Genomic DNA, 27,341 nt, shown 5'->3' with positions numbered 1-27,341 from the left:
TGTGTTTCACAACCTTTCCTGAGCTACAGCACAAATTTCACCACTGAAAAATGTCTTATCTTACCACCAACCAAAAACATCACAAAAAGTAAATGAAATAAAACGTAAAAATCTTCTAGTGTAATTTTACTTACTCAGTGTGAAACCTGGGCCTGTTTAGTTGAATACTATGCTGATATACCTGCAGAAATGGAAGAACACAGACACATAGGTCGACAGTTTTGTTTTGTTTTTTCTGATGGGTGTATCCTCTGTCATGTGGTAGATAGAAGGGTTATATGAGTTCTAAGAATCTGAATGCAGCAAAAAGAGGAAAGTGCCAATTACCAGTCCTAAATTAATGATTAAATGAGCAGTGTTCCTCTTATTAATTCCTCTTTTGAGAAATTTGAAGCTGTTGTGGGACCTTTATGTGCAGCAGCCTGTGTCTGTTGGTGAATGGTCAGCAAACCTAAATAACTTTTTCTGCTCAACAAGCAAAATGGCCTCATCTTCTAACACTGTTCAAACTTACCACTTTAAATGCAGTGACTCCACCTACTGGGCTGGATTGTGTACATCAATTTTACTCTTGTGCCATAAATCAGGGAACTGAGGAAGGTGGGATTAAGTTTTGTTTTTTTTTTTCTATTAATTGGAACGTTCCATTCCTAGCTCCTCTTCACCTCAGGATGGACGCGTTTCTCCTTTTGCTTGAACTACTTCTAGTTTCTACGGCGTACATGCACAGCAAAATAAACAGGCGAACAGAGCTTTCTCTATTAAACAAAAAGGTCCTTAAAACAACATATGAGTCAATGTGTGCTTGTTATAGGGTCAACACAACAGAGTTCTCAAACCTGTCCAACCTTACTCTGTGTGTTTGTCTACTTTACTGCAGGCCAACAGCTCCATCCACCTGCCCCGAGCAATGTTTAAAATAGTCAACCTTAACTCCCTCTCTCTCTCTCTCTCTCACTCTGTCTCTCTCTCTCTCACTCTGTCAGTCTTTTTCTGCTCTCTCTCTCTCTCTCTCACTCTGTCTCTCTCTCTGTTTCTCCCTTTCTGCCCGCCTCTCTGCCTGATCAATTTCTTGACTTCCTCCTTTTGGAGGGGATGATAGAGCCCAGGCTATGGTTGGTGGTGCTCTCAGTTTCACAGCGACAGCAGCAGCAGCAGCAGCAGCAGCAGCAGCAGCGGAGACGACACACTCTGCAGTCACAATGAGTGCTGGAGATGTGGTTTGCACCGGATGGCTCATCAAATCCCCCCCAGAGAAGAAACTAAAAAGATTTGTGAGTAGGATCACACTCCTAATGGTTGTGCTACTGGTTGTGTGTGTGTGTGTGTGTGTGTGTGTGTGTGTGTCCAGGGGAATGTCAGGGCTGTGCTAATATTGCTGAGTGATGGCATGTGTGCCTTTGTTCAGTTTATATGTAGTCTTCCTCCTTTGTATGCAAAAGGACCAACCTCACCTCGGCGTATTATTATTATTATCATTATCATTATTAGCTGCTCTGCTTACTGATCCAAACTGTGATTCCAAATGTCACAAGCTACAAATGTACTGCAGACGGACATGGATGTTACTTGTATAGCAAGTATGTATAATTGCTTACATGGACAGTATAGAGGCTTCACTGTTGTGCGGCTGTTGAGGTCATGTGATTGTTTGTGTGTGTGTGTGTTGTGAAACATGGAACGAAGTGTCAGCATCTCAGATATATGCTGTTCACTGCACTAGCAGTCGTCTCTGAAACCCTACCAGGGTGTATTTCTAACATATATATCACTCAATTTCATGTCTAATGAAACCCCCTTTGGCTTGTCACCATGTTAAGGGTCACAGCAGTGACGGTCTGCATAGTGATTTAGCACAGTTTTTTTAAGCCAGATGCCCTTCTTGACGCAACCCTCCCCTTCATGTTCAGGTTGGTGCGAAGGGTGGATTACTACTACAGCAGCTGAAACCCTGACACTGGAGCACAGTTTCCATTTGCATCTTTGTTTTGCGTGGGGCTGTTTTGTGTGTGTGTCTAATCTCGTCCTTAAATTTAGAACAATTTACATCTCAACCGTAGCTTCGGTCAACGCCTCAGTACTAAGGACTATTCTCATTAGGATACAGTTCTGAGAAATAGAGAAGAGAAATAGACAGTAACCTCATCCTTTTGTAACTGAACAGAAATGGTCACACTCCCTGATGGTGTTTGCACTTCCTTAGTACAAACAGAGGTGGAGAAGGCCTGTTTATCAACAGACGTGCGGTTGTGGTGGTTTGTGTGTGTGTTTGTGTGAGTGTGCGTCCGTTTTTTTTGTGGTGGCAGATAGGGTTGGTAGTGTGAAATAGAAACTTGTTTTGACACCATGTAATGTTCTACCAAGAAATGATGTATTCATGCAACACTGTAATGGAAACTGACCAGCTTGTTACAGTATAAAATCAAAATATGAGGTTTTGGCCCAGAGCTGTATTGTGGGGTTATATGTATGTTAAGTGTAAGCCATAAATTATTCATATTTTTAATTATAAGCACAGTATTTTTCAACCTTGGGGTCGCATGAAATGTCTGGTAATTTATTTTTAAAAAACTGATAAATATATATATTTTTTAGTTATGATACAAAACACCACACACAACTTTAAACAACTGTATTCCTTCACTCTCATTTATATTATGTAATAAACTGTAGCATACAAAAGTATCTCAGCTGGTGCTATTGCACTTTTTGTATGTATAATTCTAGAAAGAATTTCTGGGGTCGCAAGAAATGTGTGATGTCAAAATAGGATCACAAGCCAAAAAAGGCGTCGTACAGATGACCGTCGATGGTCATAGGGAGGAAAACCACTCTATTTAGTGACATGGTCTCTGTGAAGTTAGTGAGAAGATTTGTTCAAAGCAGCATTGAATTTGGAAAAATGTAATTTGTCGAACCAGCAGGGGGTTCAATCCAATGACAAACCATTTTTATGTTGTGTCTTTTGGAAACAACACACAACAGTAACCAGGATAGCATTGGTCTTCACAATGCTTTCATCCTCTCCAAATTCCTGTAGAAGATTCAGGACCTGTATATGAATTCACAGCAGTGTAGAAACCAAACACAGACCTAAGACACAGAACATATGTTTTATTAAATCACATCTGAAAGGTCATCATTTGATCTTAGAACTAAACAGTTTCTATCATGTCTTCAAATAAAGGACATAACATACTTAACAGACTTAAAAACATAACAGACAGAATAAAGAAGGAAAAAGAAAACAAGGATCCAAATGTTGTTTACTGCTAAATTAATAATGTACATCATATTAGATAATCTAATCTAATCTAATTTTATAGTTAAACTTAACAATTATTACTATTATTACTACTATTACAATTATTAATAATGACTTTGTATTTGTTTAAAATCCACATTTCTAAAACAGAGTTTGAAGTAGAGTTTATATTTACTTTAGTTGTTTCACAGTCACAAATCCAGATTTAGCGCGTCACACATACTGTCACACTGAGTAGAAACCAGTAACATCACTGCTTTCTGGAGGTGTGTAAATTTGCATTTACACACCTTTTATTAGCATTCTAAAAGAAATCACATCAGAGAATGTATTCAGTAATTCTTGCTCTATGCTTCATGAAAAACATAATACAACAATGTAATACAAATCCGTGGCCACGCTGGTCAGCCCCATTTCCTATGGATGGCCTTTGTTAACGTTTGGCCTGGTCATAGAATGTGAATGGTGGTCTGTCTTTACACTTGTCCGTGGACCTGTGATGGTCAGAAGAACTGTCCATGGTAGAAAAGAACCGATGGATATTGCAAGGAGTTGAGACTGACTGATGTTTACTTAATAATAATATTCTAATCTAGAAGATTTATGGGTTTAAATATAGGCCACAGTATTCAGTGCCACAGTTGCCTGCAGTCCCCTCTGCCCCACCCACACCAGCATCGTTCTCATGTTCAGTGTCCAGAATATAGGTTTTTTTTTCTTTTCTGTCCTCAGGATCAATTTCCCATATCATACACAACCCTTCTAGATCATTCCCTGCCACTGTCTGCAGCTGGTTTAACCAAGCTGTCTCTCCATTAACACGCTGCGTCCACTTCCAGCTCCATCGCCGTTCTTTCAGCCAGTGTCAGTGTGACCAAACCATCTGTCTGAGTAGTTAGCAGTGTTGTTTTGAGTTTTATATTTCAGTCATGTGGATTCATCTTTCTGTCACATGTCACCCTAACCACCAGATTACACACTCTGTACCATCTGTTTCTTCTTTTTTGGAATGTCCAGCTTGAATAGTTGACCTCAGGTACATGGATTTACTCATCAACCTACTTCAACTCCTTTCCTCGTTGTTTATGCAGTGTATAATATTGTATCATAGCATATCGTAGAATCCACAGTTCCACCACCACTGTAAACTAAAATCTTGGATATCTGGATGTTTTGTACAACTCAAAAACAAAGCTGGGCTTTTAAAACATGCTGGGATGAATACATAAATCAACAACTGTACTCAGTACGAAGAGGCCATCTGAGAATAAACAACGCCATGTGATTATGACATCTTCCTAATAAAGCCTGCAATTATGACTACATGTAAAGTTCTCTCTGCGGGGATTTGGCAGTTTAACGTGTCTGTCGACAGTTTCAGGTTACATTCCATAGCGAGACAAATAGCTTTTTTTTTTCATTGATGTCAGATGTTTTCTGCTAAATACGGTGAACTTCCTCTTCTCTGTACTTCTGGGAAATTTGAGTTGAGAGGTTCCGCTTGTAGACCATATTGAGAGAAAAAAAAAAGTTGCTAAGTCTGCTGTTGTGAGCAGGAATTGTGTCTAATTCCCATGACTAAATAAATGCACTCAGAGATGGGTACAATCACACGCCTAAGTCTTATTTTTATTTGACTTTTGTAAGATAGGGTTTGTTAAAAAATGACATTAATACACAAAAAGACTAAAGTCTAAGCCTAGTTGTCATATTGCTCTTACAATATCTAAATATAATCTTGCAATTTTCCCAGCAATGGCTTTAATTCTGAAATACCTATAGTAAAAGCTTTCAATTTTCTCCTAAAAAATTCTGTGTAAATTCCCATGTCTTTTGTCATGTACAGAAGTGTACTTTAAGATGTGGCTATTATGTAATTTTAAATGACTCTAAAATAATTGTTTAGTGCGTGAACCTTTATTTAATTTGTCTGGATTCTAATTAAATTGAATTAAAGTTTGTTAAAATATTTTGACTTTTGACATGTTTAAAAGCTGAAAAAGATTTTTATGAGCTTAAAATTAAACATAGTAAACTTAGTAAACGTTGCCTGGCAAGTTGTTTTTTATTGGCAGCTGCCACCCTGTGGCACGTCTCAGAATTACCCCAGTTCTTTGCAGCTAGAAGGAAGGGAATACAGGACGTCAGAATTTCAAATTAAAATACTGATGCAGATGTGGATATATTTATATTTATTTTAAAAAAAAACTTTCACATATGGAATATTTAACTATTCACCAATGGAAGGACCATCTGGTAGCATTGGAAGTAGCATTAATGAATTAATTATTAATTAGTTCATTTTGAGTGAAAAAACAGCATTAGAGAATTTCACAAATATTTGAATGACATGTGGCATGAGTTCCAGTATTATATCACACATGACGGTAACAAAAGAACTGATATTTAGACTTTGGATCTTCTGCTCCCTTCTCTGCTAGGCATGGAGGAAACGATGGTTTGTACTACGCCGAGGTCGGATGAGTGGAAATCCCGATGTGCTGGAGTACTATCAGAGTAAGAACTCCAAAAAGCCAATTCGCACTATTGACCTGAGGGAGTGTGAGGTGGAAATGCTGAACGGGCAGCTCAGAATCAAGAGGGACTTCCATGGAAAGCACCTCTTCGTGGTAAAGACTTCCTTCCGCATATTTTACCTTGTTGCCAAAACTGAAGAGGAGATGAACAGCTGGATCACAAGCATCACTCAGATATGCCATCTTGGCAACTTAGAAGACGCAGGTAAATATCCATAGAAATCATACATGAAGACAAAGACGCAAATTAAAAACAAACTGTGTTATTAATGTACTGTAGGTCCCCAGGTCAGGGGTTCCAAAACCTTTTTCGGTTGCCTATGCCCTTCTATATCTAACTGGGTTGAATCCCCAGACCAGCTACAAGTTAGGCTTATTAGAATTTGCTTTACTTTAATTAACTCCACAGTTGAAAATCCAAGAGACTAAGCCAACCAACAGTTTCTCCTACACTTAGAGGTCAAAATATGAAAAACTTGATCCCTTACCTAAAAAATTAACTGTCCATATAGGAGATATGTTGCTCAGTATAAGACACATCTAATGCATTTATCTTTAAAAAAAATGTCTCTCTGTACTTGCTCTTTACAGAAAGCTCAGAGGAAGGTTTCCCACAAACACCTACTTCTCTTCAGCAGTCAACAGACAGCTCAGACATAACATCTGTATCAAGCCAGCTGGACTTTGGTCATCCGCTGGACTACCTATTTCTGTCACAGTGTGAGACAGGGAGTCTGAGCAGGTACGGGCGATCTCGTAATGCCATTGTGTATACTTGGAAAACATTGAAGACTGATTATAATCTACAACTGCAATGGTTTACTCCCTCTTCTGCAGACACAACAGCTTTTCAAACTCTGAAGTGTCTTTGGAGTTGAAGACCTCAGATGATGCTTTCAGAGACGTTGTACCCTCACCGCTCTACCCCAGCTCCTCTCAGCCCATCTGTCCTCCCAACACCAGTCCATCACCGTTTCATCAGGGATGTTTGATAAACCCCCCTCTCACTCCTCTGTCCACCCCCGTCATCTTACCTTCATCCTCCTCCTCTCCACTTCGTCACTGTGCAGCCAGTGTTTTTAAATTCGATAAACCCAACTCTTCTCCACTGTTGGAGGCCACGGGACAGAGACAAACGCCTCCTCCGCTGCCCCCTAAGTCTAATCAGTTGTCGGAGCACCTGAGTGATGAATCCAATCACAAACCGAGGGCAATAAGTGTGCAACGTTTCTCAGGCCATACAGTTTTTCTTTCCCGAAGAACATCTTTGTCAAGCTTGGACCATTTCAAAACAGGTAAATCTTGAACACAGATACATGTGTCCACCACGCAATGTTCATATTAATGTTTTTTCAGTTTTATTTTAATGCCTGATTTGTTTGTCTGTGAACTGATGACATTTCTCCCTTTTTTAGATGCCGAGAACAGGTTGATCAGAAACAGGAGGCAGAGTCTAAACTTGGTAAGCGAGGGTTCTAAACCACCAGAACAAATACTCTGGGGTCTTATCAACTACTCATATCTATGGAAGCATCGCTAATGTTCAAAGCTAAAAACAATCTGTTGCCAATAAATATACAGAAATCATTCAGTACTCATGAAGGGGGTTATAACTTAACAAAGACACTGTTTTAAGAGGAACATGGATGAGGGAAGTGTCGGGTAGCACGATAGCACGGTATGTGTGTATGTACGGGTAGGTGTGCATATATAAGGATGCATATATGTATATATATGGTTATGTACTGTATATGTATGTGTGTTGTTGGTATATATATATCTGGGTGAGTGTCTACACAGGTTTTCAAGGAAGATTTTCATTATTATTCATTAGTTAAGTCTCTAAGGAGACATTGATCTTCTTAATGTAGCATGAAGGTGGTCACAATCTGAGTTTTAGAGTTTTCTCCAACAGAGAATGATGTCACTTGATATAATATAATCTTATTTCATTCATGTATTGTCTTTCCCAGCCCTGTTTCGGTACCTCACCTGTTGAAAGCAACCAGGACGAGTCCTATGTCCCCATGTCTTCCCCTTCTACTCCTGTTGAAACTGATGGGTATATCCCAATGTGCCCGAGGACGAACACCTTTATTAACAATAGCTGCAGCATGGATCAGACCTCATCCCTTAGCTCACTAATATGTCAAGCAGAAGATCTGGCTCCACCTCCAATTCACCGGCACCTCAAACCTCGATTGAGAAAAGGTAATTACAAATGAAGTACAGAAAATATCTAATATCTTAGTACATATAAATTCACACACACACACACACATATATATATATAGTCTATATAAACAGGTCCAGTGTTCTCACTTGTAACTCTACAGCTAAGTCTAACACTTAACCGTTCCTAATTTGCAGCTCGTCCACCGCCCCTCGACCTGAGGGGCCTTTCTACAATCACAGAGTGCCCCACTAATTTCCCTTTGAGCAGAACAGTGTCTGAAACTGGGTAAACATGACTCTTTTTCAAAATGTTGCTGCAGTGTCTTCATTTGCTCCATAAAAACATCTACTTAACAACATGATCTTGTGATCTGACATATTTGTTGTGCAGTTGCAGCTTCTCAGCAAATCATGTCCTCCTCGAAAGAAAACATGAAAATACAGACAAGCTGAGAGATTTTGAGATAAACCACATTGCAATGGTAAGTTAGTAAAAATATTACAACGAATATACAGTATATTGGTCGCATACTGTAGCTTATATACTGATATACTGGAATTTTAGATTGTGTATTCAATTATGGATTATTTGTAAGGATCAGTCAGTCAAAACATGTATTTATTTATTTCTTCAACAGGAGGCAAGGCAACAGTTCTTTTTCACGTCAGATGGAGCAGTACCCCCCCGGGGTAGGCCCTCAAACCTTGACTATTTGTCCCTGGATTTCAATTCTGCGTCTCCTTCACCTGTTCAGAAGGTACGTGCAAATTTGATAGGGTCTGTAACAGTTGGTTTATTTGAGCCACGAGGTGTTCATGGAGTGCAGTCATTAAACCTTAATGTTTAGAGAAAGAACATTTTATATTGTGTCATTCAAATTCTCTTTACATTTTCCATCTCTGTTTTGAACAGAAACCCTTCTTGTCAGATGAGCACAAAGTGGATTATGTGCAGGTGGATGAAAAGAAGACTCAGGCCCTGCAAAACACGAAAATGGAGTGGACAGATGTCCGTCAGTCAAAGTCATAAAGAAGATGTGAAAAATAGCTTCCACAGCAATAGATAGTTACACCAGCAGACATTTGCATGCCTTTCTACTTCAGCTATCAAAATAAACATTGACAGAGTATAGGCACACAAGTGAACAAACTATAGTTAATAATTAATGACATTGTGAATTGTACATTTCATTTGAAGCCAAAACATTTTTATTGTAAATATTATCAGATTGCACACTGTTTGGAACAGTTGTACCTAGTGGATATTGCCAGGATGAAGGCATCATATAACTTTATTGTTTAAAAAGTTGCTGTAAATGTTATTTTATTTTATCTAAAAAAAGACTTCCACAAAGACTTTTTTCCTTCTCTGTGTGTACCCCAAAGAGTAAATGATCAATTTTGGTGCTTCCACAACACACCACAACCAGAGTGGGATTGGAACCTACAATCCTGAGATAACGAGTCTGAACCTCTTACCCCCAGGTGGCGTATTACAGTTTTTAAAGTAATTTCTGGCCACTTAGCAACAGTGATACTATTTATACAACTATAACTATAAGCATTAAGGAAATAACAAAGATGGTAATTTGCCTCAGCATTGATGAATCAAAACAACAAAAGTTGTATGCTACCCTTCCTAACTCAAGGATCGGGGGTTATAAAAGAAGGGTTTGTTTGAACTGGGAAACTACTTCATGGCAGACATGGCAGAGTTCGATCTCGTCGCCCCCTCCCCCCGCACCGTCCCGAATAAATTATTTACACAACAAATGGGTTAAAATGTGATCATTTACATAAAAACAATATAGGCAAACTGTAGGGAAGTTTTTGTTTGTTTGCTTTATATTTTGTTGCCTATGGGTAAGACCTTTTCAGTTTGCTTTTTCGTTGACGTTAAAAGAAATAAAATGTTGTGTGAAGAACAATAAGAACAAGAAGAAGAAAAGTGGAAAGGTTCGTCACTACGGTGCGTCGGAAGGATGGGGTGTGACGTCAACAATAAGCGTCACAGTCTATTTTTTTCTATAAACACCGTAAGTGAACTCGATAATGAGTGCCTGAAGTCAACATATTTATAAAGCGCATTTAATAAGTCTGAATGCCACAGTCGCGCAGTTATTGTTGAGTGGACGTAACGACGTCGCAGAGCAGCGAAGCTCGTTAACAATGAAGGATACAGCGACGTGAGTCATTCCGCGGCCTGATTGTACATCGATCACACGAACCGCCTTCAGGAACATTTTGTGCAGTGATAGGAGTCTTCTAATTCAACAACCCGCAACATCTGCAGAGGTTAGTTTGTCCACGTTGTAGTATGTTAGCTACCAGTTATCGACCGACTATGCTTACGTCACATCTTGTCAAGTTCGCATAAAAACTTACACCGTAGATTAGGTCTAACTAAAGCTTTTGCAAGTGGACTAAATGCAGTGTCTTTCGTTTTCTGACTCCTTGTCGAAAGAAATCCCAGTAGGTTATTATAATAGAAACATTTTATAGGTGTTACTGACATTCCTAAAAGCATGTATTCTGATTTTAAAACGCTGGAGCTTGATGTATTATTTATTACTACCTGCACATGAATCGTAACCACGTAGTTAGATTTCCATTTAATCTAAAAAATCTGTCATACTTTCTGTTTTCTGTTTCTGTATCTCCCACAATTCAAAAACATGCATGAATGCTTTGTTTCAGTATAGATGTGATGGTCTGGTAGTCCATGGTGTATCCCACCCTCACCCATGTCTGCTGCAATTCTGAAAAGGATTAGGAACTAAAAATGAATGTATGCCTTAATATTTGTAATTATTTTTAATCATACATTTTTTTATTTTTAAGGCTGTGGTCTTGAGCAACCTGTTTGAGTCTGCCTCTTCTTTTTTCATTGTAATATTCTACTTAGGGATAAATATTTTTATGACCAGATGCTCACAGTTTCTCTTCTGCCACAGTGCGAGCTTGGGGCATGAACCCAAAGTTTTCATTTTAACTCAGTAGTTGCTTGTAGTACTTAAAATTAATTTTATTTTTGTTTCAGGCATCAATCCAAATGGATGGCACATTTTCTCTGTCATTCTGCAGCTAGTGTGCCTGTGCTGGACCGCTATCCCAGTGTGCTAACCATGGCTTCCTGCAAAGTGGACAAGCAAAACATTGATACCAAGGATACTGTGACGGTCTCTGACTTACTTTTGAGATGCAGTCATGATGACATAACGGAAGAGCTGTATTCAAACCCTTTGGACAGCACAGTGAAAGCTCAAAAATCTGAAAAATTTAAAAGGACGGCTCTGACATTTTTTGGAGTACGCAAAAGCTTTTGCTTGTTACCCAATTTTTTCGGAGGACGGAATAAAAATCAGAGTAAAGGTTCTAAAAAAGGAATAACTAAATGTAAAACATACGATGGACTTAGTAAAATTGGTCATGATGACGGTCTGTGCCAGTCTATGTCAGCAGAAGACACCGAAAGCCACAGCCAAAAAAATTCTTTTGGACAGGTTCAGCAAATCTGTAACTGTGAATGTAGTCACCCCAATGCTGACCAGAAATCACTTACTCTGGGTCGACAAAAGAAAGGTTTGCGAGGTTTCTTTCACAGTTTTAGGCATCACAGAAACCATCGAAATTTTGGAACAGATAAAACCAAAGTCATAGCGGTGTCCCCTCCCCACAGCTGCTACAAAGAATTGCCCAGTATGTCATATGAATGTAATGAGAATGTTGCAGTTTGCCTGGCTCCTAAACCTCATGTGCCTGACTTTGAAGATGTCAAATGTAATGTTGCTCAAGCTGAATGTAGGGATGCTGAAACTGTGGCCTTAGAGAAGAATATAGAGCAAGAAAATTCAAGATCTGCGCTGGATGGCCAAACAAGAGCTGCAAGCATAATGCCTATAGTGTCTAGAGGTAATAAGGAGATGTCAAGAGGACACAGTCAGCCAAATCTCACAGTTCAGACAATTTCGGAACCCGTCTTGAAATCAGAGGTTCCTTCTGAGTCTGCTGATCAGCTTAACCTAATTTTTGGCGAGGTGTCTTCATTGAAGAGCTTTGACTCCCTTACTGGATGTGGAGACATTATTGCTGATCAAGAAGATGACACGGTCCCAGAGAGCACTGTCGCTGGAGAGAGGAGCAGAAATGGAGGAAAAAGGGCGTCATGCTATCTGACTTATCAGGGTGGTGGTGAGGAAATGGCTTTACCTGAAGATTTGGACTGTCTCCCCAATATGTGGGAAAATGATGCGATAGAAGAAATGTGCTGTTCTTGCAGTGAAGACCACCTCAATGCAACTGTTGAGCTGAAATGTTCACATGGCTTAATGAAAAGTGTACAACAGAGCAGTGGTATGGACAAGTCATTAATTGCTGATATGTTAACACCTCAAAGTGAGCATCAGGAATCGGCTCCAAATAGTGACGAAGGCTACTATGATTCAACGACTCCAGGGCCTGATGAGGTTCAAGAAAAACCAGAGGGACTTAGAACAGACACTTTGCCCCGAGACAGTTATAGCGGTGATGCCCTATATGAGCTATTTGCACCTGATGAGAGTCTTGTTAGTCCACAATATGAAAATAAAACAAACCTTCCTGGTTTGCAACCATTAGTGTTTTCAAGTAAACCACCCAATGCAACAGATCCTGAAATGAAACATATACAAATAGGTGGTGAACTCTATGGAGTTCACAAGTTTTTAGATGGCACTAAATCGCCAAAGTTGGTTCCAAATGTTGTTAGTCGGCAGGAAATTGGGTTCAACACTAACTGTAATATACATTCATCATCACAAAAGCCTTGCAATATCAACAGTGAGGGATTATGTATGTTTGATGAAAAAGAAAGTTTTCTTGATTCTGTTGAAAAAAGAACTGGTTCCTACAATGTTAACTATGGTAGACATGCCAACTTGGCATTTGTAAACCCAGAATGTGGTCCTGACTTTGAAACATTTTACCAAACAAAAAAACAACACAATGAAGAAGACAAGCCTCACAGTTCACGGTATAGCAGTGTCAGTTCTCACTCCTCCGATTGCAACAATGATTTGGATGATGGGCAAACAGTGTCTTTCTCACAGGCACTAGTGGACTACACCAAACATTCTCAGATGCTGAGCAACTTGCAAAATAATGTTGATGACTTGGAGACTAATACTGACTTCTCTCCGACCGTGGAGGCTTTACCTCCCATAGTAACATTTGATGTCGTGGACATGCATAATGAAGGTGAATATGACAAGCACATTCACATGGAACTAGAAGAGGACATCTCGTCCCCCTATCAGGAATTGGAGGAAAGTTACCTTCAAAAAGATCAATTTGCTGAATTTGACTATGAGGCTTTAGACTTGTATGAACAGAATTTAATCAGTAATGCATGGGCAGCTGCTAGTCTCCCACGACACCTGGGCCTTACAAGGGGCAGCCAAGTGTCTCTGGATAGAAGAAGTAGATCTCTGGACAGAGAGAGGCTTGACCTGAACATGCCTGCCACATGTAAAAACAAGAGCAATGCTATTGTGTTCTCTTCTAATTCTCAAAGAGACTCCTTGTCACATCAAGGTGATTCACATGTGTTTGGGTCAGATAATAAAGACTGCAATAACATCAAGGCCTTATCCCTGAAAGCGATGTCAGAAAAGGCCTTAAGCCATCATTTGACAGAAGAAGGAAGTGCTCAAAACTTACAACCTGTTAGCCACCCTCATATAAAACATAACACATATTCAAATCTGTCCACCAGTGACTTTGATGGTAAACTGCATTATCTCTGCTCTAATGCTTTAGACCTCTTGCCCTGTGATGATGTATCCAAAAGTAGAGAGATTTCCAACAGACAACTTGCTCTGTCTAATTGTTCGTTGCCTCATGGCAACTTTGTTTATCGTGAAATAGTTGCAGACGGACCAGCGGATATTGATGATAATCTTTATAGCCCTGTCACAAACTTTCAGACCTAAAGCCTGTGTGGTTAAAAAGTGGTGAATTGGTTTGGGATGTGTCATAGTAGGTCGCCCAATAAAGTAGGACTGTCTAAAGATGTTTCAAGTGTCCATGATGAAACTGAAACAGTAGGGGATGTGGTACGTCCAACAAACTCCACATCTTAAAAGCATCATGAGACTAAAATGTTTTTGTTGATGGTGTTGTGGTAGAACAAAGTGTCCTCATTCTCATAGGCTACTTCACATCTGATTATACTCTCTGAATATTCCCAGGTTGCGAAACCTCGAGATACTGACATAGATTGCTGTGTCTGCTTTTTAAAATTGTTGTTTTTCATCTTTTGGAAAATTTTTTTAGAAAATTGCAGTTTTAGAATATTAAACAATTACATTATTTTCAAAGTCAGCATAATGTATATTGTGATTTTTTTTTCTTTTTGTGTAAAAGCATTGTTCCCCGTAAGAGAGAATTTTTTTTTTTTATTGTCATGCCATTTTATTTTAGTGAAAGTTTTATTGGAATGTAAATTGTTGTTCTTTTCACATCTAGATTTGAAATGATCAGAAAAATTTGCTAGTCCCGTTTTCATAGAACAGCGGGGCATCTCCTAACATGTGCAATATGAATGTGCATTAAATGCCAGTCAAGCCTATGTTATTGTTACATTTTCATGGCCTCTCTGATCACTCAGATTTATTTTAGTAGGAGGGAATCATTATATTCCTGACATCATTAAAGAAATTATTTTTTCATTTATTCATGGGTGTATACTGTAAAGTACTGCTGCAGATTCAATGCCACCTGTATACGAGGAGCCAGTTTTAGGCAGTTACTCTTAAAATCATGACTAGTGTGGGCACAGAAGTGGAAACAAATGACTTGCAGAATGAAAGCTACATCTTTCTAATCATATGTTTGTCTTTTTATCTTTCAACAGGAGATAAAAGTTTGTGTCACTTTATAAACATTTGAACGATGTCCATCAAGAATATAGGATTTCTTGATTTTCTGTTGCCTCAGTATAAAGTTGACTTTAAAGAAATCCTGACATCTTTGTGAAATGTCAAATGTCAAAGTGGGAAATTGCATTGATTTGAAATGGTGTATAAAATAAGCTGGTATTTTCTCACATGATTTTGTTACAAATGCAATGTATCATCTCAAGTTACATTTGCTTATGTGCAAAATTTAAATGTGTTTATATATTTTCACTTTTTTACAGTATAACGACTCAATCAGGATAGAAATGGCAAATTGACAATATCTGTTATTTGACTTGTTTTTACAGTGTGAGATTTTCATTGTTACACATAAGATTCTCATGGATAATCTTAGTTTTGAAGATAGAACACTGCCTTGCTCTTAAATAAAAAAAACCCATTACAATTCAAACCAGATTTTTCTCAAGCGTGTTTTTAATATGTATGTTGTACGCCCTTTAGTGTAGCACTAGTACTATGAATAGTATGAATAGAAAACCTCAAACCCCCGACATTGATGCAAGCTTGTCTTTACTTTTAAGAGTGTAGAAAAAAATCATTACTTTTGCATATAAAATAAACAAGTACATTTTTGTGTAAGATAATCTACATTGTGGTTATCTACATTTCATATATATCAATCATACTGTATTCCACTAAGATGGAAGTGGCAGAGATGAAGATGTTGAGATTTTCACTGGGAGTGACCAGGATGGACAGGATTAGACAGTTAAGGTGGGGCAGTTTGGAGATAAAGTTAGAGAGGTGCTGTTAAGATGGTTTGGAGGTGTGTTGAGGAGAGATACTGAATACACTGGGAAAAGAATGTTAGAGATGGAGTTATTAGGTAAGAGGAGAAGAGGAAGACCACAGAGGAGATATGTGGATGTTGTAATAGGATATTTAGATAGTTAATGTAGAAACAGGGGGCAGGGGTGATTTGTTAACACGATTTACTTTTTTTTGTTTGTTTTTGTTTTTGTTTTATCATCAGTTGACTTAAGCTGTTACATGTGGGTGATATTGGATTTGGATTATATGAACCATACTGTACATTTGTATACCACTGTACGTTAAAACCACATCAAATCTAAGCACTATTCGTCATTTAACATACATGCACATTTGAGAATCTTTTCTTTTTACCATTAGTTTCTACAAATGTTTATTTTGCTGTAACGTGTAATTTTCAGGGTTGCATAAGCATTGATTTTTTTCTTTCTTTTCATTATTATCTACTTAGACACAATAATTGGCATCAGGAAAAAGTCTACCACGGAAAAACAAAGGTGAAGTGGGTTTTATGATCGCTAGTCCTAGCCCCTCGGTGTACTGCTTCCATTACTTGTTTCCTTTGCGTGATCTGGCAACCCTTAGCAAACTGCGACAGCGCCAATGGCAGCAAAACATTAGCGTTGAGGCGTAGAAGAGGATGACAGCAACAAGGTAAGATGAGCATCGTTTGAGTCATATACTTGCGCTTGCTGAACGTCTGTGAGAGGCGCATCTCTGATTATTGTCACCCTCATACACACCAAACTATCTTTACTTTATTGTCAACTTGGTGATATTATTAAATATTGGCACTCTCCGTAGCTGAGAGCTAGCACCAATTAGCAAGCGTATGTGTTCTCCTCAGGAACCACTGTCAGCGCTGCGTCTTATCTTGGCTAAACTAAACTAACATTTCTATACATTGCACACTGCAGAAGTATTTGTCAGGCTAACTGTTTAGCATTATTAAAAGCCAACGACGTCCTTTCCCAGTATCTCCTTTTATTTTATTGTAGGAACGTTTGAAGCTGAAGTGTTTACACTCGGGAAGAATAAGGTTAAGTTAGCCTAACAGCATATGCTAAACGCTCTTGGGGCCTAAGGCAAGTCCTTCTAATCGAACAAAATCACAAAAAATTACGTCGCTGGGTTTTTAACGACGTTAGTCGACCAACTTTTATTTTATCATGTTTAACGGCATTAATTCCGTTCTTCTTCACTCGTGATGCGGTTGCTCTTCAGTTTAATTGTGATTGACGTGTTTCCTGCTGCTGATTTTACCAACACTGTTATCTCCTCTGCTCAGTTCGTGGTCAGAGCCAGGGCACTAAATTCATAATTACGCACTCATCTGAATTGTCTGTAGAAGGAAAATATGTCTTGTAATTGTGATTACAGCCAAAGAAAAAAGTTTCAGATATCATATTCAACTTGGTCTCACCACAACACCTTAATTTCCTAAAAAAATCTTAGTGCACTAAGATTTTGTGCATTAGAATTTGCTTTCAAGATTGTGAGAGATCCAAAAACTTTGTGTTTGAGGGAAGATGGTAGGTAGCATGACATAACAGGCCATCTTCAGTAAGGTTCAAGTCATTTAGGGGGCACTTGTCAGTCAGTGGTGTCTCAGATTTGTCATTTTGGTGGTTATTTTGTTTGAACATGTTTTTACTACTTCTCTGAGAAAGGTGCAGATATTGTATCAATTTAAAATTGTGAATTTACTTGTTGCTATATAATAGAACTAAACTAGAGATGCTTAACCATGTATGTATAGTTTGGTCAATGTTAGTGTCTAGTGCTAGTCAAGCAACCACACCAGATTTTTCATCACTTCATGCAGATGTTTTGTTTTTACTCATGTATCTGTTCAATGCTTAGATATTAAACATTTATTGAATAGTAACTGTTTAAGCAGTTCATTGAATAAATGAAGATCTTAGCCCATACAGATGGTAATGTTGAGGCCTTTTTAAAGCCATTCCATGTCATTTCAAGTCATCCATTACCAATCAGTGTTACACCATAAGTATAGTTGTTTTTGGAAGTTACACTTACTTGAGATGGTAATAAAAATATCTCATGTAAATACTAGGTTTGTAATTGGATTCAACTTGATTTTTATTATTCTCCATGTAAGTTTGCTTCATTTCATTGCAGTGGTAATAATTGAGTAATTATTGCAATTTATTGCAAAAACTGCTGTTTCAATAGTTGGAGCGTTCAGCTGTATTGCAGCTTTAAGTGTTCTGCATTTACTGCCTGCCTGAAAAGAGATGATGAGCTGTGTTTGTGTTAGTCGTGACTGGTAAAAGGAGTAAGCTGATGACAAGGCTGTGTTGCTAGGCAACGCGTCATGGGCTGCGTCTCCTGAAGCTGTAGCTGACTGTGTTCTCTCCTTTCTGCAGCTGAGGCAAAGTAATGTACACCTTAATTTCCTTATCTATGTATCTATGTATCTATCTATCTATCATCTATCTATCTATCTATCTCTCTCTCTCTCTCTCTGTGTGTGTGTATACAACTATATATATATATAAACAGATAGATGCATAGATATACAAACACATCTATGTACATGTATATATTTACTGTATACATTCGAGGTTGAAGACCACCTTTTATTATTTGTGAATGCTTTCAACTGTGATTTAAAAAAGAAATTAGAAGGCCCCAAAATTGCAATTGGTGGACGTCTACTAAGAATGCTATTAAAAGTGTAAGTGCAAAAAGCATCACCTAATCGATGAACCTGCTGCAGACATTTATTGTACCCTTGCCCTCATTGCACCATTCTTTAACACCAATCACCCTTTTCCCTTGATTTCCTGTGTATTTAGGTTGCTTAGTCTTGTTTTGTTGTTAACAAGGCCAACATATACCCATGTCAGGCCATTTTTAACTGCAACCTGAACTTGATTGGTTTACACATTTCAAACACTGCTGATTGGTCAATAATCACATTGTACTATTTTAACATATTAAAAGGAATATTTGACTGCTGATTTGTAAGTATCATATGAGAACTCAGGGTAACTGATTTAGAGTCAAAGAAATGCAAGTGCAATTGTGATCTATTAATTGTCATGTTAATCGTTGTCATGCCATAAATAATCAGAAATAACTTTTTTACCAGTGTCGCCCTATTTCTTTTTTCTTCTTCAATGGAGCAAGTCATTTATTTTGATGACAACATGACAGGATTAAATTTGGAGATATGTGATTTGACTGATGACATTTTGATGTTCTTCTACCAAATGTTCCCAGTTATCGCCTCCATTCAGGCTTCCATTGAAGGCTACTAACTGTCAATTACACACACTGACCACTCATATGCACCACCATCTGCTGTGTTGTAGAGATGTGTCCCTGTCTGACAAAGCAGACTTAATTTATTCCGATTAATTATATACCTTCACCACTGTTTTTTGGTGTCATGTTTTGTTTGCAAAAGTTGCTTTTACATTATTAGCACTGGGGACTCCCCATCCCTCCCACCCCCGGTGATTAGTCAAATTACAGCCCTACTAAACATACATAGATCTTATAAAAAGTACTACTTAAACACACTTAAGTCATATGAAGAGGTCAATAAATACAAACCTTTACTAACTCCTATTTTGCTCTCTTACAGGACTGCATAAATTGAAATAGCCTGCCTACAAAGTGTGCTGGTAGTGCTAAAATTCTCAAGTATGATTCCCTGGTTGCCCTGGAGATGAGGAAGCATGGGGTGGATATCTGAGGTGTCAAGACAAACGTGACCAAAACATGGTCCTTGTTGGTGAAGAAAAAAATGGAAAAACACTCATGTAGGGAGGAGAACATTCACTCAAGCGAGGCACAGCAGACCAATGATGAGTCTGAGGACGGAAGCAGCTCTGAAAGCGAGTCAGAGGAGCGGCAACACCACACACCTGAGACAAACTCCAGCAGCTGCAGAAAGGCGGAACCCTTGGCTGTCACAAAAACACATCGTCAGCTTTGCCGTTCTCCTTGTCTTGACCGACCCAGTTTTTCCCAGAGTAGCACTGTGTTAGATTTCCGTGAAGATGAGACTAGTGTTGGTCCAGGGATCAGAGCTGCCAATGACAGGGAATACCAGACCAAGATGGAGTTTGCACTGAAGTTGGGCTACACTGGAGAGCAGGTTGAAACTGTGCTCAACAAGTTGGGGCCTGCTGCTTTAATTAACGATATTCTTGCAGAATTAGTACGGCTTGGAAACAAAGTTGAGACTGACATTCAACCTTGCAGCACCACAGCCACACTGATACCACGTTCTCACTGTGCAAAAGAAATTGTAAGTCCAGAAGTTTCAGTGGAAGATGAACCTGTGGATACCTTTGATAACCTCAGGCCTATTGTCATTGATGGTTCAAATGTGGCAATGAGGTAAGTGTGGTCTAAATACTGAACAAGGTTAGGTCAAACAGTTTTATGACCAATTTTAAGAGGTGTAATAATAATACATTAATAAATGTTCTTTTTATTTTTAGCCATGGAAATAAGGAAGTATTCTCTTGTCGTGGCATCCAACTTGCAGTGGAATGGTTTTTTGAAAAAGGACACAAAGACATCACTGTGTTTGTTCCAGCCTGGAGGAAGGAGCAGTCTCGGCCTGATGCCCTTATTACAGGTAATTAACCTATTGTCATGTTCACTTTCTAAGTTTTATTTTATTCATATTTAAATTCAGTACAGCCAGAAGTTTCTAATAACTGATTTACTTTTTCTAGATCAAGAAATATTACGCAAGCTGGAAAAAGAGAAGATTCTGGTGTTCACCCCTTCACGAAGAGTACAGGGCAGAAGAGTTGTGTGCTATGATGATCGCTTCATAGTGAAGCTGGCTTATGATTCTGATGGAATTATTGTTTCAAATGACAACTACAGAGACCTGCAAAATGAGAAGCTCGAGTGGAAGAAGTTCATTGAAGAACGTCTCCTGATGTACTCTTTTGTCAACGACAAGTAAGAGCCAGACTGTGTTTTTGTGCTAAGAAATTGTTTTTTTAGTTCAAAAACATTTATTATGAGTTATTACTTCATATTTACATACACATAGCATTATATGCTAGTATTAGGATAATTATGTCAAAGAGTAATCAGTGGAAAGTAGTAATATTTATTGTGCCCTCCGCTTCTGTGGCTCCCTACTTAGTCCTTTATTAGGGCAATTACCTGATCACCCTACAGTATGTGTATGGTCAGTCTGTTACATTGCTATCCTTGCAGGGTGATTTTTAAGGGAATCACACCCCACCAAACCTTTGTGTTCTTCCAATTAAAAGTAGATTACACTTGTGTACTCTTTAGCATGAAAATTCCACAAATTATGAGGCGCATTATTTTCTTTATTTTCTCCAAAGTGACATGGCTAAAAACTGACAATGAGATCATGATATATATTAACAGGTTTATGCCACCTGATGATCCACTGGGACGCCATGGACCAAGCCTGGAAAATTTTCTTCGCAAGCGTCCTGTTGTTCCAGAGCACAAAAAACAACCCTGTCCTTACGGTAAATTATCTTTAAATTATCTTTTTAAATACTCTGCTTGCACTGGCAATAGAAATAGAAATAATGTTAAAGGGAATACGTCTGTTTTCATCTTGATCTACTGGTAAACCTAACTGACTAAAAGTTGTCTAACATTTGCCATTCATGATGCAAATATTAAAAGGATGTTTGTGGTATGGAGGGTTTTATCAGCGATACTCCTGGTCTACTGAATGGCTAAATACAGCTAAATCATTTCATACAGAAATAACATTATATACTGTATTTACTACTGGAGCCAAACCCTTTGTATGATATAGTGATCATATCCAAGTATTTGACATCTCCCTTCAGGGGTGGCCACCTTGGATCATTTGGCTCCATCTCTTTCTATCATCCCTTTCCCTTAATGGTTTTATACACTAACTATGTTTGCCCCATTTAATGACTTTCAGCCCCTAATCACTAAGAAATATGTGATGATTTTTGCATTCTTTTTCTTACCCAAGGTAAAAAGTGCACATATGGACATAAGTGCAAGTACTATCATCCAGAGCGTGTTAATCAGCCACAACGATCTGTGGCTGATGAGCTTCGAGCGTTTGCCAAATTGTCTGCGGTGAAAACAATGAGTGAAGGGGCTTTGGTGAAATGTGGTACTGGTCTAACATCGGCAAAGGGGGACAGTAACTCGGAGACAAAACGTGTGACACCTAAACGTCAGTCTGATCCCAGCATTCGTTCAGTGGCCTGCGAACCCCCAGAGGCACTGTCTGTTGTGAGGAAGTCTGAGACAAATTCCGTGCCTTCGCTTGTGTCTGCTCTCAGTGTGCCCACCATTCAGCCTCCCAAGAGCCACGCAGCTGGGGCCTTGAACACACGATCAGCCAGCAGCCCCGTGCCTGGGTCTTTGCAGTTTGCGCGCAGTTCCCTTGAGCACATGTCAAGTGTACAGTACCCACCCATTTTAGTTACTAATAGTCATGGAGCCTCTGTTACATATAGTGAACAGTTCCCAAAGTATGACTCAGTGAGTGACCATGGGTATTATTCACTGCACAGTGATTTTTCAAACATGAGCATGAGCAGCATGCATAATGTGGATAGTTTCTGTAGCATGGAGCACGAACATGGTGTGTACCAGAGAAATCCTAGCCGCTGCCCAGAGCCCTGCCTCAGCCATTCTAACAGTGACTCTTTCGCCTCTTATGGTGACCTGTTCCCGAGCTCTGTGGACAGCAGCTTAGAGGAGGGCATGAAAGGGCAGCAGCAATCTCAAGGCAGAATGCAAGCTTTTTCCCATGGGTTCCGCCATGAAGCACTGACTAGGGTACAGAGTTATGGATTAGAGGAACCCAAGCAGGGCCCCCGTAAGCAGTCTGGATCTCATCTTGCCCCGCACATTCAACATGCTGCAGTGGGAGCCAGGTCCAGCTGCCCCGGAGACTATCCCCTTCCTCAGAACATCCTGCCGCCTTTGTCCTCACAGCCCACACGTTCTCTTGGTATGACCCGTATGGACAGTATATCAGACTCCAGGCTATATGATAGTAACCCAATGAGACAGAGGCGACCGCCACTGTGTCGTGAGCAACATGCAAGCTGGGACCCTCTGCCAGGTGAAAAAGACTCTTTTGGGTACCACTCCTACCCGCTAAGTAACAGCCTAATGCCATGCTGTGAGCGGGTGATGGTGCGCAGCATGCCAGAGAAAATGGAACAAATCTGGAACTCACCTTGGGAATTGATATCTCTAGCTGAACACCAAGACCGGTATGTCATCCCAGAGCACCAGTATCAAACATATCGAAACCTCTGTAACATCTTTCCTGCTTACGTAGTTCACTCAGTGATGGAGAAGAACCCTCATTTGACAGATCCGCAGCAGCTAGCTGCTGTTATTGTAACAAAGTTGAGGTCGTGCCACTAAGTATTTCAGATTGACTGTAATAAGAAGCCACTTGTTGATGGTTGGTAATTGTGCAGCATCTACCCTCCGAAACTGTTTTTATATCTGATGGGAGGTCCGGTGGTCACAATCTACATTATAAAGATGATGGACATTAACAGCATTTAGTTGAAGATTACTTAAGTTTAGCATGAATTGTGAATTATCAATGAAATGTGGTGGAGTTTATGAAAGTGCCCCCATAGAAATGTGGTTTATAACAAATTTATCAGCGCTTCACAAGACCTGTTCAGCAGCTTCTCATCATTTATAATAACCTTCTGTAACTTTTAATAGGATTCATATGTATGGTCCTGCAGATTTGAAATTAATTAAATCAAACATTTTTCAACATGTTACGTCACTCCAAAGTGTTGTGTAGTTATGGATACTTAGTTTACATGTGTACACATACAGTAATAATGAGAGTGGTTGAAGTGACACTCCACCTAAATCTGTGTTATTTCATTTATGCAAGACCTAAATGATTCATCTCACACATACAGAAAATACTTTGATAATTCACTCACCTCTTCAGTTACATTACACTTTGAATTTTATCGTAGTGTAAGTGTAGTGTCACTGTCCATCCATCCACACATTAATTCCTTCATTACCTACCAATGAAGCCTGTTAAGGGAAGCTGTCTGAATTGAAGCTGACACTGTTCCAGAGGTTTTAAATATAATCTCACTGGTAGTCTTTTCACAGCTCATCATTTCACTCCCATGAAGTTAAAATACTAAGTAAGAACTTAATAACATTCAACATGAATGCTGTTTTTCTGTCAGAATTATACCAGTCTGGTGAAGCCCTTGGAATGTGCTTTGAAAGAATATGAAATGTTTCCCTTGCAGTACTACTGCAAGTGAGATGGTTAATTCTGCTTCTTGATTATTTTTTTTACTTTGCATTAAAGATGTAAGATAAGTCAGATAGAGCTGAGCACATAACCTCAGATAGAGCTGAGCACATAACCTCATAGCATGAACTACCAGAACTAATTGCCTTATCTCTGAATGACCTCATGCTTTAGTCATTGTGTAATTGGTTTTCAATACGAGTTGTTGAAGCCTCTTCTATACTTTTAAATGAATAGCACTATCTCAGAACCTAAAGAGATATATTTTCTCAGCCTCACTTAATTAACAAAGCTACTATTTTGGTAGACTTGACAAAGTGCACAAAACAAGCCAAAACGAGATTTGACTTGTTAAAATCTGTGCACATTTATGTACCAATAGTTACACAAAAGCCATTGTTTGAAAGAAATTTATAAGCTGCTAAATAATGCCAAAAAGACAGAATTTATAGTGTTATTGTTGTGATGAAGTCACATTTTGGTTCAGAGAACTGGTTGGATTACTTGGTGAAATCTGTTTTTGATCATTTCGTAAGATGTAGAGTATAGTTTCTGATTCAAGTGGATGCCACGTCCTGTATTTTTCTATTTATATACTTGTCATGTTTGTTGTGTGAGCACTTTTCATTGTGAAAAGATTCTTACTATCTTTGGCTCAAACAGTAGCTCTTAGCGACACCTGAAGGTTGTCAGTGGAGCATTTTGTTTTCTGAAACAGGTTAATTTTGGTTGAAAGGCTACATTCACCTGCACTTGCCTTGTTTGTGGGTTCTGCTGCTATTATGGACCAGCTGTCTTACATGTGGTAGGAAGGAAGGGGGGGGAGGGGCTTTCCTGTATTTTCTGTGCCCTTCCATCATTGCATCAACAGTTATTAAGCTTTTATTTTTGTCGTCAGGATGTAAAAATACTCCAGAGAATACTCCACTTTTTGGCTCCCAATCAGACTCTTCTATTTGTCTATGTCAAAGCCTTTGAGTTTGAATATTTAAAATAAGGAATCAATGCCCATCAATGGCACCCCACAAGTACTCCAGCTCTTAAATGACAAACTATCAATAGTTACCTTCATTTTAAACCACCTGGTATTTGCTTTCCAAACCTGCCGCACAAAAGAAATCTGTACAGTAAAAATTAGGGAAAACATTTTAGCCTAATTTGGTCAGCAGAAATACATAATCATCTTTTCATTTTTTATAAACACAAATAAATATATATTTATATCCTGCCTACCAAGTTAAGTGCTGAGAACTTTACAGGCCTTTATGCAAGAGTTGGTGACAACTAAAGGTCAAACAAACAAGAATCCCCTGCTCACCTTCATGTTTCTGCATCAGTGTCAATTTTTTTTAAACTTTTTTTTTTTAAATATTTTGAATGTTAATCATTTTTTAAAAGTCCTAATACTACAGCTTTCTTTCGTCCAAGAGGCAGTGTTTGGATTAGTAAATATTTAGCTAATGCCATCTTATATTTCTTTAAGTACAATTTTGTTGAATAATTAAGGGTTTGCTATCAATACAACTGCATCATTATTAAAGTTTTGCCTTCAATATTATATAATAATATAATATATTTAAATTATTAAATATATATTAAATTATAATTTTCAATTCCATTACTCCAGTGCAGACTTTTAAAGTAAACAAACTCCTTATGGGTGGCGAAATTCAAATTTTACTAATTCGTCTCCTGGATTCAAATCATATATTCTATATGCCCCCATAGTATGCATGATGGGGGGCATATTTGTAACTTTGTTTTGTAACGTTAATTGGTATATTGGTATATTGGTAGGTAGAAATCCAAATAGCAGTGCATGTGGACAAGGTTTTTGTTTTGGTGCCTTAACCTGATTTAATCTGTTTCCTTTGTGCATGCCAATGTAATCAATCGTAAATGAATTTCACAAACCTGTCAGGTAACTGTGACAAGAAAAAGTTGCATAATTTCTTAATGAAGTAACAAAATGTTTTGTTTTCAAACACAGAAAGTGTATATAAATCAAATGTTTTGTATGACGGATAAAGGCAAGGATGAAGGACGGGTTTGAATGTGCCTCACAGCACATTATTCTCAGGATGCTTCTAGTTTTTTTCATTTTATTAATTACCTGTCAAGACAAATGTGTTGAGGTGTGGTTGAATTTACATGTGTAATAATGATGGACAACTGCACATTTCAAAATTGTATCTTAACATAGTACATGTAACATGTAGTGTATCGATGAAAATGAGATGAGATCAAATTTGGAATGTGCAGTTGTACTTAGAGATGCCATTCATTTTCACTTTGAGATTTATTTATTTTATTTTAAAGGTGGCTTTATACGATGCTTCTTTTGTCAAAATTATTCATGTTTGGGTTCAGTTGGATGCACAGACTTTCTTTTCATGGAAAAAAGTATAGCCAGGCAAGGTCAAGATTCTTTTTTGAAGGCCTCATCAGAGAGCCACGTATTATGCAGCGCGGGCTCGGTGCCTGGGAACAGCCTGTCGCAATAAATCCATATTTTAAGTAGGACTCCTGGAGTTGTCTGTTAAATGCAGCTTTCTTTTTCTTTCAAGGTCTGGAGCAGACCTTTTAAGGAGGTAGCGGATGCAGGTAAAACATGTGACCGAGGCAATCCTCTTGACATGCAACAATTGTAGGTCATAGACAGATGTGGTGGAGAGAATCTGGTAATTTTTCAAAATAAAACATTGTTCAGAATCAGATAACAAATAAAACGAAAATAACGTATTCTTTCTCTGCGACCTGGTACCAACTGAGCCACAGACCAGTGCGGCCAGTGGCCTCGGGGTTGGGGACCACCGATATACAGTATTTGATAGTGTAGTAGAGTTTCTTCATCCAGCCATTTTGGGCATGAAAGGTTGCCATGGTAGAGGTTTTGCTACTAACATAAGATGTTGATTCACTGCTGCCTCTTTCAGTTAGCTTAAATGTTTGATTTGTATTTACACAAACTGGTAGCATCGGAAATATTTTTAGGGTTTGATTTAGTGTTTGACACTAAAATAAGGCAGCAGTGGACCAACAGCTCTTGTGTCCTCGTAAACTTAAACATTATTTTCTTCATGAACTTTTGTGCAGATTTTACAGACAAATGTTTGTCCCAAGAAAGGTTTCGTGGGAAATGGCCATTGTTTATTTAACAGCAATTTCTAAAATTCTGGACTATCACTAAATTTACAGTTTCAGATTTTGTAACTTTTGGCCCAATGTTGTGCTGCATGAATAAGCGTTACAGTTTTACATTCTGGGAAAGATCCCTCTGTGCATCAAACTCGTTGTTTTGATGTTTTGCTGTCTTAAGAAATAAAAAACACCACCAGTAA

At 38.6% G+C, this 27,341-nt stretch overlaps 3 protein-coding genes across 4 annotated transcripts; all 3 read left to right on the top strand.

Annotated features, from left to right (window-relative positions):
• Window positions 1-1,046: 1,046 nt before the first annotated feature.
• Window positions 1,047-9,750, top strand: gab3 (GRB2 associated binding protein 3). Its single transcript, XM_008332947.3, has 10 exons — window positions 1,047-1,274; window positions 5,707-6,007; window positions 6,394-6,544; window positions 6,640-7,097; window positions 7,218-7,264; window positions 7,776-8,013; window positions 8,173-8,263; window positions 8,369-8,459; window positions 8,616-8,735; window positions 8,891-9,750. The coding sequence occupies exons 1-10, from the start codon at window positions 1,113-1,115 to the stop codon at window positions 9,005-9,007; spliced, it is 1,776 nt and encodes a 591-aa protein (XP_008331169.1). The 5' UTR covers window positions 1,047-1,112; the 3' UTR covers window positions 9,008-9,750.
• Window positions 9,751-9,922: 172 nt separating this feature from the next.
• On the top strand, window positions 9,923-15,324 carry LOC103395289 (APC membrane recruitment protein 1-like). Of its 2 annotated transcripts, XM_025065962.1 has the most exons (3): window positions 9,923-10,272; window positions 10,675-10,765; window positions 11,018-15,324. In XM_025065962.1, coding segments are annotated over exons 2-3 (2,931 nt in total). In that variant the 5' UTR covers window positions 9,923-10,272; window positions 10,675-10,763; the 3' UTR covers window positions 13,947-15,324. The 2 variants fall into 2 exon arrangements, with proteins under 2 accessions (XP_024921730.1, XP_008331168.1); XM_008332946.3 differs by lacking the exon at window positions 10,675-10,765 and having other exon boundaries at window positions 9,925-10,272.
• A 309-nt stretch (window positions 15,325-15,633) lies between these two features.
• Window positions 15,634-27,341, top strand: zc3h12b (zinc finger CCCH-type containing 12B). Its single transcript, XM_008332945.3, has 6 exons — window positions 15,634-16,358; window positions 19,321-20,081; window positions 20,186-20,325; window positions 20,426-20,660; window positions 21,105-21,211; window positions 21,700-27,341. Exons 2-6 carry the CDS (start codon window positions 19,483-19,485, stop codon window positions 23,118-23,120), a joined length of 2,502 nt encoding a protein of 833 aa, XP_008331167.1. The 5' UTR covers window positions 15,634-16,358; window positions 19,321-19,482; the 3' UTR covers window positions 23,121-27,341.

The sequence above is a fragment of the Cynoglossus semilaevis genome, chromosome 19 (assembly GCF_000523025.1).
Source record: "Cynoglossus semilaevis isolate Cse_v1.0 chromosome 19, Cse_v1.0, whole genome shotgun sequence".
NCBI classification, from domain to species: Eukaryota; Metazoa; Chordata; class Actinopteri; order Pleuronectiformes; family Cynoglossidae; genus Cynoglossus; species Cynoglossus semilaevis.
Note: the sequence above shows the minus strand (reverse complement) of the source record. Positions and strands in the feature narration are given on the sequence as shown.

Coding starts and splice junctions, on each gene's coding strand:
- gab3 (XM_008332947.3), top strand. CDS start 1,113: ATGGTTGGTGGTGCTCTCAGTTTCACAGCGACAGCAGCAGCAGCAGCA. Junction 8,460..8,615: donor AGATAAACCACATTGCAATG/GTAAGTTAGTAA, acceptor TTTCTTCAACAG/GAGGCAAGGCAACAGTTCTT. Junction 8,736..8,890: donor CTCCTTCACCTGTTCAGAAG/GTACGTGCAAAT, acceptor TGTTTTGAACAG/AAACCCTTCTTGTCAGATGA.
- zc3h12b (XM_008332945.3), top strand. CDS start 19,483: ATGGAAAAACACTCATGTAGGGAGGAGAACATTCACTCAAGCGAGGCA. Junction 20,082..20,185: donor GGTTCAAATGTGGCAATGAG/GTAAGTGTGGTC, acceptor TTTTATTTTTAG/CCATGGAAATAAGGAAGTAT. Junction 20,661..21,104: donor TACTCTTTTGTCAACGACAA/GTAAGAGCCAGA, acceptor ATATATTAACAG/GTTTATGCCACCTGATGATC.